A 15,412-nucleotide genomic window follows, 5' to 3' on the forward strand; every position below is an offset into this window, starting at 1 on the left:
ATCAGTTGCACGTGATCTCGCGCGTCTTGTCGTGAGAGGGTCGGCAGGAGCTTTGACCCGTCAGACGCGATGGGTCACCAGCCTTAGTACATCTTGGGTTTGTTCTGCCTAACGATTACAAGGATTCGTTGTGAGACGTTTCTTTTGGTTGCCATTCATTCAAAAGCGCGACTGGCCTTATGAAAGTGTCTCTCCCTCTTTTCGAGTTTCTTTCATTCTAGCGAGATTTGATTGACTTCAAACTCTTGACCCCGTCTTCCGTATCTGACATTCTTTCCGTATCAAAGGATTTCATACAAACCATCTCCACCATGGCTGAGAAGGAAGCGACCGTTTTCATATTGGACCTTGGGTCGACTATGGCCCAAACTCACAGTGGAAGATCAGAATCTGATCTAGAATACAGTATGCAATACGTATGGGACAAAATCATAGACACCGTGGCAGCAAACAGGAAAACGCTATGCGTTGGCGTGTTGGGCCTGAGGACAGATGAGACTGACAACAAGCTACAAGACGATGATGGGTATGAGAACATCGCAGTATTGCAGGAGCTGGGACCGATGACAATGTCGTCTCTGAGGAATCTTCAATCACTTGTCAAGCCGAGCAATACGTGGTCTGGAGATGCTGTTTCAGCCATTGTGTTGGCTGTTGATATGATCGATACATTCACAAAGAAGCTCAAGTGGAACAGAAAAATCTTCTTGGTCACGGACGGCCAAGGTCCAATGGATACGGATGACTTGGGTGACATTTCTAAGAAGATGAATGATTCCAACATCCAGCTCACTGTCCTGTAAGTTAAATGGAAATCTTGACGACTCTTTTAACATGATACAGGGGAGTAGACTTTGATGACTCGGAATATGGCTTCAAGGAAGAGGATAAGCCGAGCACAAAGGTTAGTATGACGAGACGCAGTGGGGACTATAGCTAAAAGTTCACAGAAAGAGAATGAGCAAGCATTGAGATCGCTTGTCAATGACTGTCAAGATGGAGTCATTGCGAACATTACAGAGGCCATCGATGAGTTAGATACCCCACGAATCAAGGCAGTGAAGCCTTACAAGACTTATGATGGTCCTCTTACCCTCGGAGACCCCGAAAAATTTCCTGCCGCGTTGAACATCAACGTGGAAAGATATTTCAAGACGAAGCTGGCGCGACCTTTGACTGCAAGCACAGTCGTTGTCAAGTCAGAAGGTGCACCGGATTCTGAACCCACGCAAGTTGATGCTGACGATATGGAGGGAATTGAGTTCTCTGCTGTGAAGCAAGCCCGTTCTTACAAAGTCAATGACCCAGATGCACCAGGAGGAAAACGAGACGTTGAGTTTGATGATCTTGCCAAGGGCTATGAATATGGCCGAACTGCAGTGCATATCAGCGAGTCGGAATACAACATCACCAAGCTTGATACACAAAAGAGCTTTTCAATCGTTGGCTTCATTCCATGCTCCAAGGTACGCCTATCACCGGATATCCTGTCCTTTATAGTGCTGATGGTCTCCAGTACGAGCCTTTCCTTAACCTCGGCGAGACTTGCGTGACAGTCGCGCGTAAGTTCGACGCCAAATCTGCTCTGGCCCTTTCGTCCCTTGTATGGGCCCTCTCGGAGCTTGAGTCTTATGCAATCGCCCGAATTGTGACCAAAGATGGCAAAGACCCATTGTTGGTATTGCTCGCACCTGGCGTGGAGCCAGACATGGAATGCTTGTACGATATTCCGCTACCATTTGCAGAAGACATCCGAAGCTACCAGTTTCCTCCTTTGGACAAGGTGATCACGGTTACTGGCCAGACCCTTACAACACACAGGCTATTGCCCACAGATGAGCTGAACGATGCGATGAGCGACTATGTCGATGCAATGGACCTGTCGACATACGGATTAGATGACAAGGGGTATGTTCCGTGCTAGGTATCTTGGACCTTTTGGCAACTGACTCCCGTAGCGAAACAGATGAATATGTCTCCATTGACGAGACTTTCAACCCTACAGTTCACAGGGTAAACCATGCCGTGAAATCACGAGCACTGCACCCAGACAGACCAGTCCCAGATGTTCCTTCCATTTTGTTGCGATTTTCTCACCCGACTGAAGATCTGATTGAAACAGTTCAGAGGAAGGTGGATGCTCTTATTGAAGCAGCAGATGTCAAGAAAGGTTTGTTATAGTCATTTTAGTGATTGCGTGCCATGGCTAACAAAAAGCACCAGTTCCGCCCAAGGCCAAAGGAAAACGTGGCCGAGAAACCGTCAAACCCATTTCTGGTCTCGATGTGGATGCTCTACTGGGCGAAGAGGAGAAGGGCGACATTAGCCTTGATAACGCAGTACCCGAGTTCAAGCAGATGCTTGCTGCAACTGAGGAGCTTTCTCAAATCGAAGAGGCAGCAAAACAGATGGGCGCAATCATCTCTACGTTTGTCACGGAGAGCTTCGGCGATGCCAAATATCAACGTGCTCTTGAATGTCTTGGCGTCATGAGGGAGGAACTCATCAACCTCGAAGAACCAGGCCTGTACAACACTTTCATGCAAGACATGAAGAAGCAGCTAATCTCCGGAGCACTTGGAGGCGACAGACGAGACTTCTGGTTTAAGGTCCGATGGGGTCGTCTTGGTCTCATTGATAAGCAGCAGTCAGAGGTGTCCGATGTGTCACAAGAAGATGCAGACGAGGTACGTTCTTCGAATCAGACGATGTAATATGCACTGACATTGAACAGTTCTACAAATTAAAGTAAGGTAGTCTTGTAAGTGCAAATGTATCTATTGTTTGTAAAAGGGGTGGGCGTTTGTGTACCAATGTATTGATTGGCTGATGTGAGGTTTATCCTTCTCATGTAACGGGCCGTGTGCAAGCAGTGGCATTTCATCTACCACCTGCCTAACGAGTTTCTGTTTGACTCAATAAAACCTTCTACTTACTTTTAATACCTTTTCGGAGTGAATCATAGGGCCTTGGGCGCAAAAATCGAGACTGTGCTTTTCGCTGCCTTTTTTTTTAATCCTACCCCTTCGTATTTCCTTCCTTCTAACGCCACTGTCTTTCAACCTTCACCACATCCATCCTTCACTTTAACTCATCAGCACCACCATCTCTCCATTTCCATCTCACAACAACATTATTCAACACTGCTCCCCTAGTTGAACTCTCACTATTTCTTGTTTGATTTTTAATTTCATTCCTTCTATTTTCATCTGACATGTCGGTTCTTGATGCCCAGCTAGCCAAACTGCAGCAACTTCTAGGCAACGGTGTGAAGCTGGAGGAGAGACCGAGAGACCAAGAAGAGGACTACGACGAAACTTCAGACAACTCAGTCGGCGAGGGAGCTGACAACAACTACGCCGAGATGATGGAGCGTCAGAGACAAGCTACCAGAGAACAGATCTCTCAAACTGTTCAGCAACAAGAGGTCAACACTTATGCTGCCAGACGGCTCGAACTTGCCGAGAAGAAGAAAAAGGCGTTTGATAACTCCAAGTTTCGCATCTTTCAGTCGGTCTCCAAGGACTTCACCTTCTGCCCATTCAAAGTTGTGGTCTCGTATCCTGAACGCTTCGTGGGCAAGGCCAACAAGCCTCGTGTACGTATTACTGTTTTAACAACTCCCCGCAAGCTCACCATTCTACAGACAAAGCCATTTTTCACCAGAATCCTCTTCGAGAAAACCTGGGACTTGTAGGTCAATCTGATCAATGCTATGTATAGTGCTAACTTAACAAGCTTCTATCTTCATAATCCAGAGGAGCCGGCTAGAGACCCCTACCTTTTGATTCCAACAGCTCAGTTCGAAGTCTTCCTTGAAGAAATCAACCTCGAGCTCGACACTTCACTCAAGATCCCCCCCGGAGTGAACATGGAAAAGTTCTACCTCAAATTCGGCGAACATGGTACCCCACGCCCTCGATACTTGAAACGATCGGAGGAAGAGACATCTCTAGATGCTCGGCCATGGCCCGCTATTGACCAAGATGACATCAAAGGCTTCAAGGCGGCCACTCCAAAACAGCAACTGGCCTGGAAAGCAAAGTTTCGAATTGTCAAATCTGGGTTTCCACCCAGAAACAGGTCAGATCCTGACAAGGCAGCAAGAAAGAAGAGCCACCGAGAGCGAATGCTTCGCAACACCCAGAGATGTCTTGGTCTTCTAGGAGATCCCGATGGCTATGACGTTGTTTTCATTTGCGTCGATGTTGAGGCCATTGAAAGAAAACCCAACCCCGTCTCTGAAATTGGTATCGCTATCCTCGACACACGAGACACCGAAGGCGTCGATCCTAAGATTGTCGGCCGTGGCTGGTGGCCCCTAATCAAGACTCACCATCTTCGAGTCTATGAGTTTGCTGGTTTGCGAAACTACCAGTTCGTCAAGGGATGCCCTGACGATTTTGACTTTGGGTAAGGACGTCGTCTTTAGACTCCAACAAGCTACTAACTGTAACACAGGACGAGCATATTCCCAACAAATGCAACAGTTGCAGACTCCATCATGGAAATTTTCAACCCTTGGCTTAACGATCAACGAAACATCGTCATCGTTGGACATGATGTGAAACAGGACATCGCCTACTTCACTGAATTGGGCTTAGACCTAAGATTCCTCGGGGGGCTGGCAGAACCGGTGGACACTCAGGACATTCACCAAGCCTGGCGTGGTTCAACCAATGGACGAAGTCTCGGGGCCGTACTGAACGATCTTGATATCGCCCATAAGCACCTGCACAATGCAGGAAACGACGCGCACTACACACTTTGTGCCATGCTTGGTATTGCACTGGAAGACTTTCGGAAGGAAGAAGAGTTGAGCAATAAGATGCTCAACAAGGTTGACTGAAGGATGTTTTCGAAACTCGGAGTGATGGAAGACATGCATCCCGAAAATGCTCCAGGTGAGCAAGTTGGCAATTCCCAGAACGAAACGGGACCTGAAAGAGGGTAGATGATATTTCGAGACAGATGTAAAGTAACATCAGAACAAACAAAAACAGGGGTGAGAAGAGAACGGGTCTTTAGGACCCTTTATTCATACAGCGTCGAGCCTTGATAGCTTTTAACAAAGGCATATACCTTCACCTTGCTCCAAAGAGCTTCCTCTAAACCCAACAAACGCCATCGCTATGGAAACAACTAGTGTACAATATACACACGCGGCAAGACGCCCACGCTTAGACCCAGCCATTGATGATTCTGATAACAGCTTCGGCGACTGGTTCGTGAATCGAATACCGAACTTGGGGGAGTAATTTTCATGATCGTAATTAACTGTTCTTGTCCAAGAACTCCTTGGCCTCGTTGACTTTGGTCGCAAGGTAGGGGCTGCCACCTCGATCGGGATGGTTGAGAAGCATGAGAGTTCGGTGAGCCTTTCGGACCTTGTCCTTGGTGACAGCTCGCTCGCTAGAAGATGTTAGTGGGCTGGGTATGAGAAGAAGAGGACTGCGACGTACTTGAGAGACAGGATCAGAGTAGCCTCCTTCTTGGTCATCTTGGGCTCAAAACCGCCCTTGTAGAAGGCCTTGCCCATGGCTCCAACGCCGCCTCGAGATCGCCTCCATGCGACAAGTCCAGCCCGGCCCTGTAAGAGATATTAGTACCCGTAGTCACTGCCTGGAACCACTTCAAACATACCAAAAAGGCCGCGACGGCAGCGCCAGCACCTATAGCCATAACAGAAGCCATTTTGTAGAGCGATTGCGATTGACAACAAGTTCAGTGACGCAGAGTTATTCGGAACTCGAGATCGGAGTCACTTGATTTTTCCAGCCGGCGCGGACCGGAGGTAGAGGGGCGCGGGGACAAAAGTTTGTCCGGGATGCAACTGTTATCGATAAGACAGTTTGAGCAAAAAGTTTTTTGACTGACCGCGGAAAAGAGAAGGCTGTTCAAACCAGTGGGGTGGAAGTTGAATTGAAGTTGTTTTGGTCTTTCAGACCACCACTCAGGCAAAATGAGGTATGTCTTTATTGCTGAAGGGTTTTATATCGGGTGTTCGCTCTTGCAAAGGTGGAATGCTTGAAGTTCGCTCCCTGTGAGCGCGAGCATCTGTCATATAGCGACTCAAGCTCTACCATGAACTTTCTCTAACAAAATGCTTTAGAATCGAAACCTGTTACTTTTGCAGTCGCCCTGCTTATCCCAGCAAGGGAATCACCTTTGTGCGAAACGATGCTAGAGTCTTTCGCTTCTGTCGCAGCAAATGCCACAAGAACGTACGTCTACACATCATCTCAACCTACCAAAGATCTCGCCGCTGATACAGTTTTACAGTTCAAGATGAAGCGTAACCCTCGCAAGCTGAAGTGGACAAAGGCTTTCCGCAAGGCCGCCGGCAAGGAGATGACTGTCGACTCAACACTGCAGTTCGCCGCCCGCCGCAACGTTCCCGTTCGCTACGACCGAGACCTCATGGCCAAGACCCTCAAGGCTATGGAGCGTGTGTCCGAGATCCGCCAACGCCGTGAGCGCGTCTTCTACAAGAAGCGCATGGCTGGCAAGCGTGAGCGTGAGCTTGCCCTCGCCCGCAAGCTGGTTGCTGAGAACGAGCACCTCCTGCCCCGCATGCGCGGCAGCGAGAAGAAGCGCCTGCGCGATCTGGGCATGACTGAGGAGGAGATCGAGGAGATGGAGCCTGACCGTGAGAAGACCAAGGCCTTCGGCGGCGAGAAGAAGAAGGTCGCCATTGCGCTCGAGGTTGACGAAGATGACGATGACGATGACGATGAGGAGGGCAACAGCGGCATGTTCGACGATGAAGACGATGAGGACGAGGATGGTGATGAGGACGATGAGATGGATGATATCGATATGGATGCCTATTGAGTGGGAAAAGTCATGGGGGAAAGAATCTGAAAGAGAAAAGTTTTACATGGCAGAGACAGCGAGAGGTCTACGAGACAGGGCGTTATGGGTGTTTTTGATTCGAAGGCATACCACGGCGTTGGGATACTATAGAAAAGCCATTTTTCTTCGTCATGAGTTACACACCGACACCAATTGATTTGCGATGTGACTTTGGCGGGAATCATTGATGTTCCAGTATCCCAAGCCTTAGAAGCCCAAGTTGTTCTTTATCGTTGCCGCTCTACACACTTTTGACCAAACACTGTTGGTTCCGAAGCTTTTCAGACGGGAGTAGGAATGATTGGACAGTTATTTTATCTAAGACCAACCGTTGAGGAGAAAAACAGCTGCTGAGCCGGAACATGCGGGGAACTAGGTAGATTAGGAAGACATTGAAGATCAAGAATGAGATCTCATGACCCATGCCAAATTAGGTGATTGGAATAAACTGCCGTCTGATAGGACGACGTAAGCAGAACTCTGAGCGTCGCAGTTGCAAGGAGAAGCCTAGCAGAGGCCCTAGACAGACTCTCAAGGCGGGCTGAAAGGCCATGTTTTACTTTGCTGGGTTAGTAGCATGCTCGCCCGGCTGACGATCTCTTATCGAGCCGCTGCATGTCTTGGGCAAAAGGCTTTAATTCGTAACTGGGAGGTGTCCAACCGACACAAGTCAAGGGTCCAATTCCTTCTTCTCTGCCCTTTTTGTTTTCCTTGGTTTTATCTCTACATCTATTCTTTTTCTCTTCTGTGATTTTTGCGTTTGCGAGTAGTGTTTTGTATTCTTGATTTGCTTGAAGCGAGTAACCTTGAATGATCTGACCGTGCTCTGGCTGGCTGGCTTTGTTACTATGAGTGAAAAGGCGACCGTAGAGGCAACGCCTCTCATACGAGGACGACTTCAACAACGACCACGAAAGTCACCTCATTCCACCATCTTAGGCCTTTTGGCCGCTGTTTGTCTTGTCACATTCTTCCACCGCCGGCCTTTTCCTTACCCAGTGAACATCGAGGATCCAGCAGACAAGCCATGGACTTGGAGCGATGTAAGCATACGTAAACTATGGATAAGATATCTAAAAGGCAGACTAACAAAGAAAATAGGTCAAGCCAAGCCGAAAACTTCATTGGGAACCGTGCTATGAGAACTTTGAGTGTGCAAGACTTGACGTTGGTAATTCACCATCTCTTACTGTTGTATATACTGACTTGGACATAGGTCCCAATGGACTGGCTTGCGCCCTCGGACGATAAGAGAGTTGTCCTTGGTGTTATCAAGCTACCGGCCAAGACAAATGACAACCCTGTTTCTCCGCTCTTTGTGAATCCTGGAGTATGATGTCTTTGTCCCTGAGGCTTCTGGAGCTGACTTATGGACGTAGGGACCTGGCGGATCGGGAGTTAACTTTGTAAGAAAAGAGGGACATATCCTGCAAGCAGCTGTCGGTAACAACCATGTAAGTTGAAAAGTCGGAAACTCTGGTCAAGCTTTATGTTTATAATTCCAGGACGTTATCAGCTTCGATCCTCGTGGAGGTGAGTTATACCAGTCCTTACCAAGCACCGCTGTTATCACCTAACACTTCACAGTCGGCGTCTCTACACCTCGAGTTGAATGCTGGGGCTCTTCTCAAAAGAGAAAGCTATGGAGTCTCCAAGACACACCCGTTGCCGACGAACACCCAGGTCTTATCTACGATGCCTATGCCCGAGCATCTGCCTACTCGGGAACTTGTGAGCAGGCTATGGAGGAAACTGGTCTTCTGCCGTTCCTCGGTAGTGCATCCATCGCTCGAGACATGCTAGAGATTCTTGACAAGACAGGTAGTGAGAAGCTACGATACTGGGGATTCAGTTATGGCACTATTCTTGGTGGCGTTTTTGCTGGACTATACCCTGAGCGTGTTGAGAGACTGGTCAGCGATGGTAAGTTTACGATATATATGCCATTGTAGTTCTGACTGACTTGAGCCAGGAAACGTTGACTATCACGACTGGTTCAACTTGGATCACGGCAACTTTGTCTCTGACACAGATATGATCTTCGATGGATTCGACAAAGCGTGCCATAAATCCGGGCCCCTCAAATGTGCCTTCTATGCAGACTCGCCAAAAGCAATTGAGGAACGTCGAAGCAATCTCCTCGCCCATCTCAAAAAGTCGCCTGTTCTCGTTCCAGCCTGGACTCACGATTCTGGCCCTGAACTACCTCTCCTCGTCACCTATTCCCATATTCAACGCCTTATCCAAACATCCATTTATTCTCCGCTAAAGAAGTTCCCTCAACTTGCTCGTGTATTCGCTTCCTTAGAGCAGGGCGATGGAATCCCCTATTATGAGATGGTGATGGAGGGTAAAAACAAGAGCCTCAATGGAGATATGTGCGAACTGGGGGAAACTCCTGCAACTATGCCCCTCGAGACCTCTATGGGGCTTGACGCTTTCCCTGCTATCATGTGTCTGGACTCAAAGCCTGTGACAGAAACACCACAGGAGATTGCAGAATATTTCGACAGAATCACACACAAGAGTCGTTGGGCGGGGGCAGTCAACTCCAATTTCCGAGTGTCCTGTGTTGGAAGAAAGACAAGACCAAAGTGGAAGTTTACAGATGGTGAATCACCACTAATACCCACGATAGGAGATATGAGACTAACTTTGAGAAGCCGACTTTAGGGGTGATACAGCCCATCCAATTCTATACATTGGCAATATGGCAGATAACGTGACGCCTTTGCAGAGTGCGTTTAACAACTCTGCCAAATTCCCCAGCTCAGTTGTCCTCAAGCAGAACTCCTACGGTGTAAGTCTCATCCTATTTCTGTGTCACTCTGTCTAACTTCAGCCAAAGCATTGTTCGCTGGCGGCGCCTTCAGCATGCTCCCTTACCTATATCCGAGAATACTTCCAGAAGGGCACATTGCCTCCTGCTGGTGCCGAGTGTGATTCCGATTATGACCTTTTCGAGATGCCTGGGTTGGAAGAAGATGTGACTGGTTTGGATGAGCTCAGGTCGATTGCGCTCAAGCTGTCAAAGGAGGTTGAGCTTCCCAAGGCCTTCTGAGAAGGTAATTGTTTCCTTGCCCTCAGACTTACGAGCCTCGGGAAGGTTCAGTGCAACGAGATGAAGCATTAGTTCTCTCAAGCGGAGAGTTGTGGACATGACTAGAAAGATATGAAAGACGCGAGATTTAAATCAAGAAAGTAACTAGTAAGATCAACCCATATAGCTCTAAGCCTTCTAACCCCAATCCCAAACGTCCCGCTGTCATTGTCAAGCCTTATTGTTCGTTATGCTTAACATGATACCCGTGATGGGCCTTTTCGGGCATTCTTAGACCCTGATCAACCTCCTCCTTCACCTTCTTGGCCAATTGCTCACCTCTCAATCTTTCTTCTTCTCTCATCCTCTCCTCTTCTTCAAACGAAATAGCATGCTTCCAGTTTCCGGCTCCACCTCTGCCACCAAGTCCTCCCCTCGCAACGTGATTCTTCTTGAGGCTTGCATTCACAGCAGCCGCTGTCTTCTGAGCCATCTCGTCTTGCTCTTTGGCATCTGGTAGTTCCTCTGGATTGACGTAATTGCCGAAGCCACCACGGCCAGCTCGTGATGGACCGTTGACGGATGGCTGGGCCTCATCTGTGGCTAGGTTCTGTGCTTCAAGATCGGCCTGAGAGTGTGAGATACTGAGCAGATGATTGAGCAAGGTCAGCTTACGTTGGCGGCATCATCAGGTTTGCTTGATACGAAATTGCCGGCACCACCTCGACCGACTTTGCGATATACGTCCTGATCAGGCATTTTGTGATGTTGTTTAGATTGTGTGAGGCTTAGATATGCGCGTCGATTGCTCGGAAACTATGTGGTCGCAGTAACAACAGATTTGGCTTTTACTCTCCAAAAGAAAAGAAAAAGCATAGAACAAAGTATTTCCCTCACTCTTTAAGTCTCACAAATTATTAAAAATACAGTCGTCACTACGCCACTGGCCAGCGTGGGGGGTGGTCTTGTAAGGTACAGTTCTGTTACAAGTGGCCTCAGAAGTGTTACGCATCTCGCTATCTTGACTCTCTTTTCCGTGTGTCAACGCATTTGGACATGGGAAAGGCTCCAGCGCCCGCCGGAAATCGAAACTAACGTTGTTTTAATTAATCTGGGGTACATGAGCTAGGCTGTAGATCTTGCGGCGCGGCTATGTTCCGTCTCCTGTGTGTGACTTTGCCTTAAATACAGGCAGAAAACAAGATATTATAATAATTATTTGTTTTCAGGATATGTTTATCTTTGCTGATTAACACGAGATGTCTCTGGAAAAGCCTCTGATTTCGTTGCTGTGGCTGATGAGCGAGTTGATGTCATGATCGGCGTCTCTCCAGGAACAGGGCAGATATCAGGTATGAAGGCTTCTGCCACAGATTTTGGACTTTCGCCGTTGCCGGCCAGAAATACAAGAATTTTTAAGACCAAAATCCTCTGTAGGTCGTTCACTGAAGTACAGAAGCTTCTTACAATACCCTCACGCTTTCACAAGACAAAAAGGTGCTCTGACAATTCGAAGCTAGGGCTCCGATATCGGCAATGACTGTTCGTCACCAATTTATGACTATACTTGCGAAACTACAGGCCATAGACCTTATTTGCTGACGAAACTTACAGTGAATTGCAAATGATAACCTTTTTGAGCTCATATCTTCAGATTAGCACGCCATGACTTGCCTGAATTTGCATTTTAGGGCAATACGTGGCCTCCATCCATAGAATCCAGTCAAGCCTCGTCAACAACTTAACTTATAGCCAACAATAGTCAAGCCACAGAGCTTAATTAGTAAGAAAAAGGTTATCGCGTTTCTGGAATAAGAATCAAAGAACCAAGGAATTCGGGTACCCGTCGTAGGGCTCATCGTAGGGCTCGTCGCCGAGGCAGGGTCCCCTCCCAAGATTCCTTCGTCCCATGTTCTAAACTGGCCGAGCCCGATAAGCATTGCTGATCTACGGGAGTTGGCAGACTAGACCATGGCATTGGGAACGTCTGTAGCAGTTAATGGTTGATCGCAGTGATGGGAATCCTTGTCATGTCTTCGTGTTGGGCCGGATGTGAGGGAGATCCAAAAGACAATGATATGATTCCACGTGGACGGAGCTTCCATGTCATGCAGGAACAGCTCAGGAACATAATAACCCTCAACATGCCTACGTTGCCCTTGACTCTTGTAACATGTCAAGTAGCATCGTCCAGGCATCCTTCAAACACTCTCTGTCAGTGTTCCAGTATTAGACTGAGGCATGAATTTCCCCATTCTTATCAAGACGGATACTGAGAGGAATATCCACATTCTCATTAGAATCCCTGCTGTGATGCAAGTGTTAAAGCACGCACACCCCTGTGTGTATGGTCGACGCTATATGTGCGAGTCCCGCTCAACCATATCCATATCAGCGGCCGCGTCGTGATAGAGGGGTAACAGTAGGTAAATCCAGTGAAGGCGGGGGAAGCCTCGGCGACAGTACAGGACAGCAAATAGGTTCTCACAGAGACGGAGCTTCGGGCTTCACTGCCGCTCTGAACCGACAGCAATAGGCGGCATCATGTTCTAAGTGCCGGTGGTACGAGTTAAGCCGCGGTACGGTATGTGATGTACAAATCGGCTGTCTGTTGTCCGTGACCGCCGTACCGTACCGTGCAGCACTGAGTACGCTGAGTTCCCTTACATAGGAGTGGATTCAAAGGTCCGAATAGGGTCTGGGTCGTTGCAGCTCATACATATTATACCATCCATGAATAACTCTGTATCATCCACTTTCAACACGCTCAATGTTGCCCTGTAGACCAAAGGTCGTGACCGAACATTCCATCTGCATCGAACCCTTTTGGATTAGTGTTAGGTCTTCTGCCCCCGGGGAAGAGGTTATTGTTGGGTTGGTGAACTGGACTGAACTGCGTGTTTCTGGCGTATCACACACCCGGGTCCCAACTGTCATGAAGCCCATACTCCAATAGGGAAAAGCCTATGAACCGGGCAGCGGGTCATGGGAGAGCCGGTCTTTGTTTGGTGCTGGTGCTTGTGCCTTATCAAGCACCCCGGATCGCCATAGTGCAGGCGGCTGGCCAGTGATTTGCATCGCAGAACAGACATCCAGGACGAGAGGGAGCACTGGACTCAGGCCATTGTTGCGCTACAATGCACTGTACTGTACAGCAGGCATTCTCGACGCCTTCGTGCCAATGTCTCAGAGTTGGCCAATGACCGGCATACTCGCACGGCAGTGAGGGAGTTTTTCTCTTCAATCCTTTGCCTACCTTAGCCAAGACAGGATCGAAGATCGAGATTGGTAAACTGTGGAGGAATGTTTGCTGAGTCTGATTGGCTTTGCCCAGGTAAGCTCAGAAGCTCCCAATGCGTCCCAGAATTCCACTCTGAGGCTCTGATGGAGTCTTTGCTATAGGGAATCCATCTTTTTTCCCACACCAATTTGAGCATGTTTTTTTATGTATTTTGTTGGTTGTTCGCTTTAATGTTAGAGTTACATCATATGTCAGAAAAATCAAAAAGTCAATGAGCAATCGACCAGAGAAGAAATGGTCAAGAATCCACGGCATGATGGCCTTCGACAAGGGGGCCATGGCAAGGGGAGACCATCTGATGGCGTCATTGTATCACAAACTTGAAATAAGAAAAAAAGAAGAAAAAAAGTTGAAATCTTGTTACCAATTGTCAAAGCTACTAGACTTCGGCATTGTTTGTGTAAGAAAGACACTGTACAGAGCCACCGAGGAGTAATGCGACCATTCCAATCAATGCTCCAGATCATTAGCTCCATGTGTCAAAGCCCAATCGTTGCCAAAAATTGGCATTGAAGGGCATAGCTTCATTGGCAGTTTTTTTCCGACGTGAGCTGGGATTCAAATTGATCGTCGAAGCCCTATCTCAAGAGAGTAGTGGTCTCGGAGGATAGTCAGGAACATGTTGTAAATCTTGAGTGCTAAAGATGGATTTTGTGCCTTGGTTTGCTTTTGATCGAGTCAACATTCCAATTCATGTCTTGCGAAATTCAATAAACAATTACAGAAACAAGAGAGATCTCGATAGGCTGGACTAAGAAACCCGGCAGTCCAATATTTGATGTTGCACCTTTCCACAACTACCTATCACCAGCACTGTACGTACTGGATGTGTACTTACATACTTATGCATGCGCACAACAGGAATACCGGTAGATATGTCAAGGTTTCTTCCCCACGATGTGATGCCTCCTCCTGATGGTCCTTGTGACCAACAATTGGTAGGCTTGTCAGGTGAGACCGGTCAATCATCCAGGACAGGTTTAGAACATAGACGGGATGATCTTAGCCATTTGAGGGGTAACAAACAAAGTGTACTGTACAGTATCTCTACAATCCTGGCTGAATATCACAAACCTATCCTATCGAACAGCGAATGTAAAATGCAACTGCGACTAGAGAGAGCTCTAGGATTCGACGTTACGTGCAGCTAATTGCCGCAAAGCATTGGCCATTGGGACGACACTGCGACAGCTTCTCCTCCCTCTGAGGTATCATCATCCATCGCTCGGGTTGTTTGCTACGTTGGCATATACACCCCCGCATCCCTTTTGCCTCTCTGCCTCTTCCCTTATTACGTGAGAATCTGGTTAATCTGGCTTCTTTCTTCAAGAGGTACAGTGCATTGCGTGTCGTCAAAGAGACCATACCATCTTTCAACTGAGCAATACGCCGACCGACTTCTTTTACCCTGCTGAGCACGGTTCCCTTTTCAGCTCTCCCCTCTACTAATTAGTGATGCCTGGAGCCTCCGCGCTGCGCCTTAGTTGCGCTCTAGAGGCTAAAGATTGCGGTGGCAGCTAAACTCAGGGCATCTCCTTTTACTGTTCCCACAGAGTTCAGACTCGAGATGACAGCGCCACAGTGTAGTGGGCGTAGCTGACGAGACGCCCATGAAAAGGACAAGCAGCTAAAACTTCTGGGCGCTTGTTATAGACACGCCCCATGTCCATTTCGGGGAAACGCAATCAAGTGACTGATGATGAGCATGGAGACGATATCTCGTACTCGAAATGCGAGAATATTCTCTGCGAGGTTTTAATATAGAGTAATAGTAATACGTTCCTACGCATTCAAATAAATACGTTTTGAGGTTACATGGAAACAAACTGTGGTTCTGGCAAATAGCTGTCATTGCTTTCAGACAACCAAAAAAAAAAAAAAAAAAAAAAGAGTTGGAAAAGAAGGGGTCTTAAACTTTTTTTCCTTGGATCGCCGTGGAATCAGCCATTGCCGAATAAGAACTCCTGTCCAACGAGCTTTTGCCCGACAACAAGAGACACAAAAACCATGTCCGGGCCGGGCTATATTAAAACATCAGCCCAGTCCAGCGATCAGTTGACCGAAGAAACAGGGTTATCTGATCAGATCAGGGCTCCTCACCTTGGCTTGAGTTGGGACGTTAAACCAAAAAGGAGTAGGGTCAAGGGTTAGGTCAAGGGTTTAGGTCTGAAGCGACGGGGATCATCACCACGTGTAAGTGGTACGCAGTACGGATA

At 47.9% G+C, this 15,412-nt stretch overlaps 6 protein-coding genes across 6 annotated transcripts; 4 read left to right on the top strand and 2 right to left on the bottom strand.

Moving 5' to 3' along the window:
- Positions 1-311: 311 nt before the first annotated feature.
- J7337_002385 (uncharacterized protein) lies at positions 312-2,752 on the top strand (the record flags this gene model as incomplete). Its single annotated transcript, XM_044820115.1, has 7 exons — positions 312-799; positions 844-904; positions 951-1,466; positions 1,517-1,908; positions 1,959-2,170; positions 2,224-2,687; positions 2,735-2,752. 7 exons carry the CDS (start codon positions 312-314, stop codon positions 2,750-2,752), a joined length of 2,151 nt encoding a protein of 716 aa, XP_044684415.1.
- A 462-nt stretch (positions 2,753-3,214) lies between these two features.
- Positions 3,215-4,849, top strand: J7337_002386 (uncharacterized protein; the record flags this gene model as incomplete). The annotated part of the gene is made up of 3 exons (XM_044820116.1): positions 3,215-3,693; positions 3,739-4,413; positions 4,462-4,849. 3 exons carry the CDS (start codon positions 3,215-3,217, stop codon positions 4,847-4,849), a joined length of 1,542 nt encoding a protein of 513 aa, XP_044684416.1.
- A 424-nt stretch (positions 4,850-5,273) lies between these two features.
- On the bottom strand, positions 5,274-5,694 carry PAM18 (mitochondrial import inner membrane translocase subunit TIM14; the record flags this gene model as incomplete). Its single annotated transcript, XM_044820117.1, has 3 exons — positions 5,274-5,412; positions 5,463-5,590; positions 5,644-5,694. The coding sequence occupies 3 exons, from the start codon at positions 5,692-5,694 to the stop codon at positions 5,274-5,276; spliced, it is 318 nt and encodes a 105-aa protein (XP_044684417.1).
- A 268-nt stretch (positions 5,695-5,962) lies between these two features.
- RLP24 (ATPase-activating ribosome biosynthesis protein) lies at positions 5,963-6,834 on the top strand (the record flags this gene model as incomplete). The annotated part of the gene is made up of 3 exons (XM_044820118.1): positions 5,963-5,967; positions 6,137-6,224; positions 6,283-6,834. The coding sequence occupies 3 exons, from the start codon at positions 5,963-5,965 to the stop codon at positions 6,832-6,834; spliced, it is 645 nt and encodes a 214-aa protein (XP_044684418.1).
- A 1,243-nt stretch (positions 6,835-8,077) lies between these two features.
- J7337_002389 (uncharacterized protein) lies at positions 8,078-9,916 on the top strand (the record flags this gene model as incomplete). Its single annotated transcript, XM_044820119.1, has 6 exons — positions 8,078-8,185; positions 8,361-8,388; positions 8,443-8,778; positions 8,828-9,466; positions 9,573-9,655; positions 9,698-9,916. The coding sequence occupies 6 exons, from the start codon at positions 8,078-8,080 to the stop codon at positions 9,914-9,916; spliced, it is 1,413 nt and encodes a 470-aa protein (XP_044684419.1).
- A 217-nt stretch (positions 9,917-10,133) lies between these two features.
- On the bottom strand, positions 10,134-10,654 carry J7337_002390 (uncharacterized protein; the record flags this gene model as incomplete). Its single annotated transcript, XM_044820120.1, has 2 exons — positions 10,134-10,523; positions 10,571-10,654. 2 exons carry the CDS (start codon positions 10,652-10,654, stop codon positions 10,134-10,136), a joined length of 474 nt encoding a protein of 157 aa, XP_044684420.1.
- Positions 10,655-15,412: the final 4,758 nt, after the last annotated feature.

This window comes from Fusarium musae, chromosome 2 (genome assembly GCF_019915245.1).
Source record: "Fusarium musae strain F31 chromosome 2, whole genome shotgun sequence".
Lineage (NCBI taxonomy): Eukaryota > Fungi > Ascomycota > Sordariomycetes > Hypocreales > Nectriaceae > Fusarium > Fusarium musae.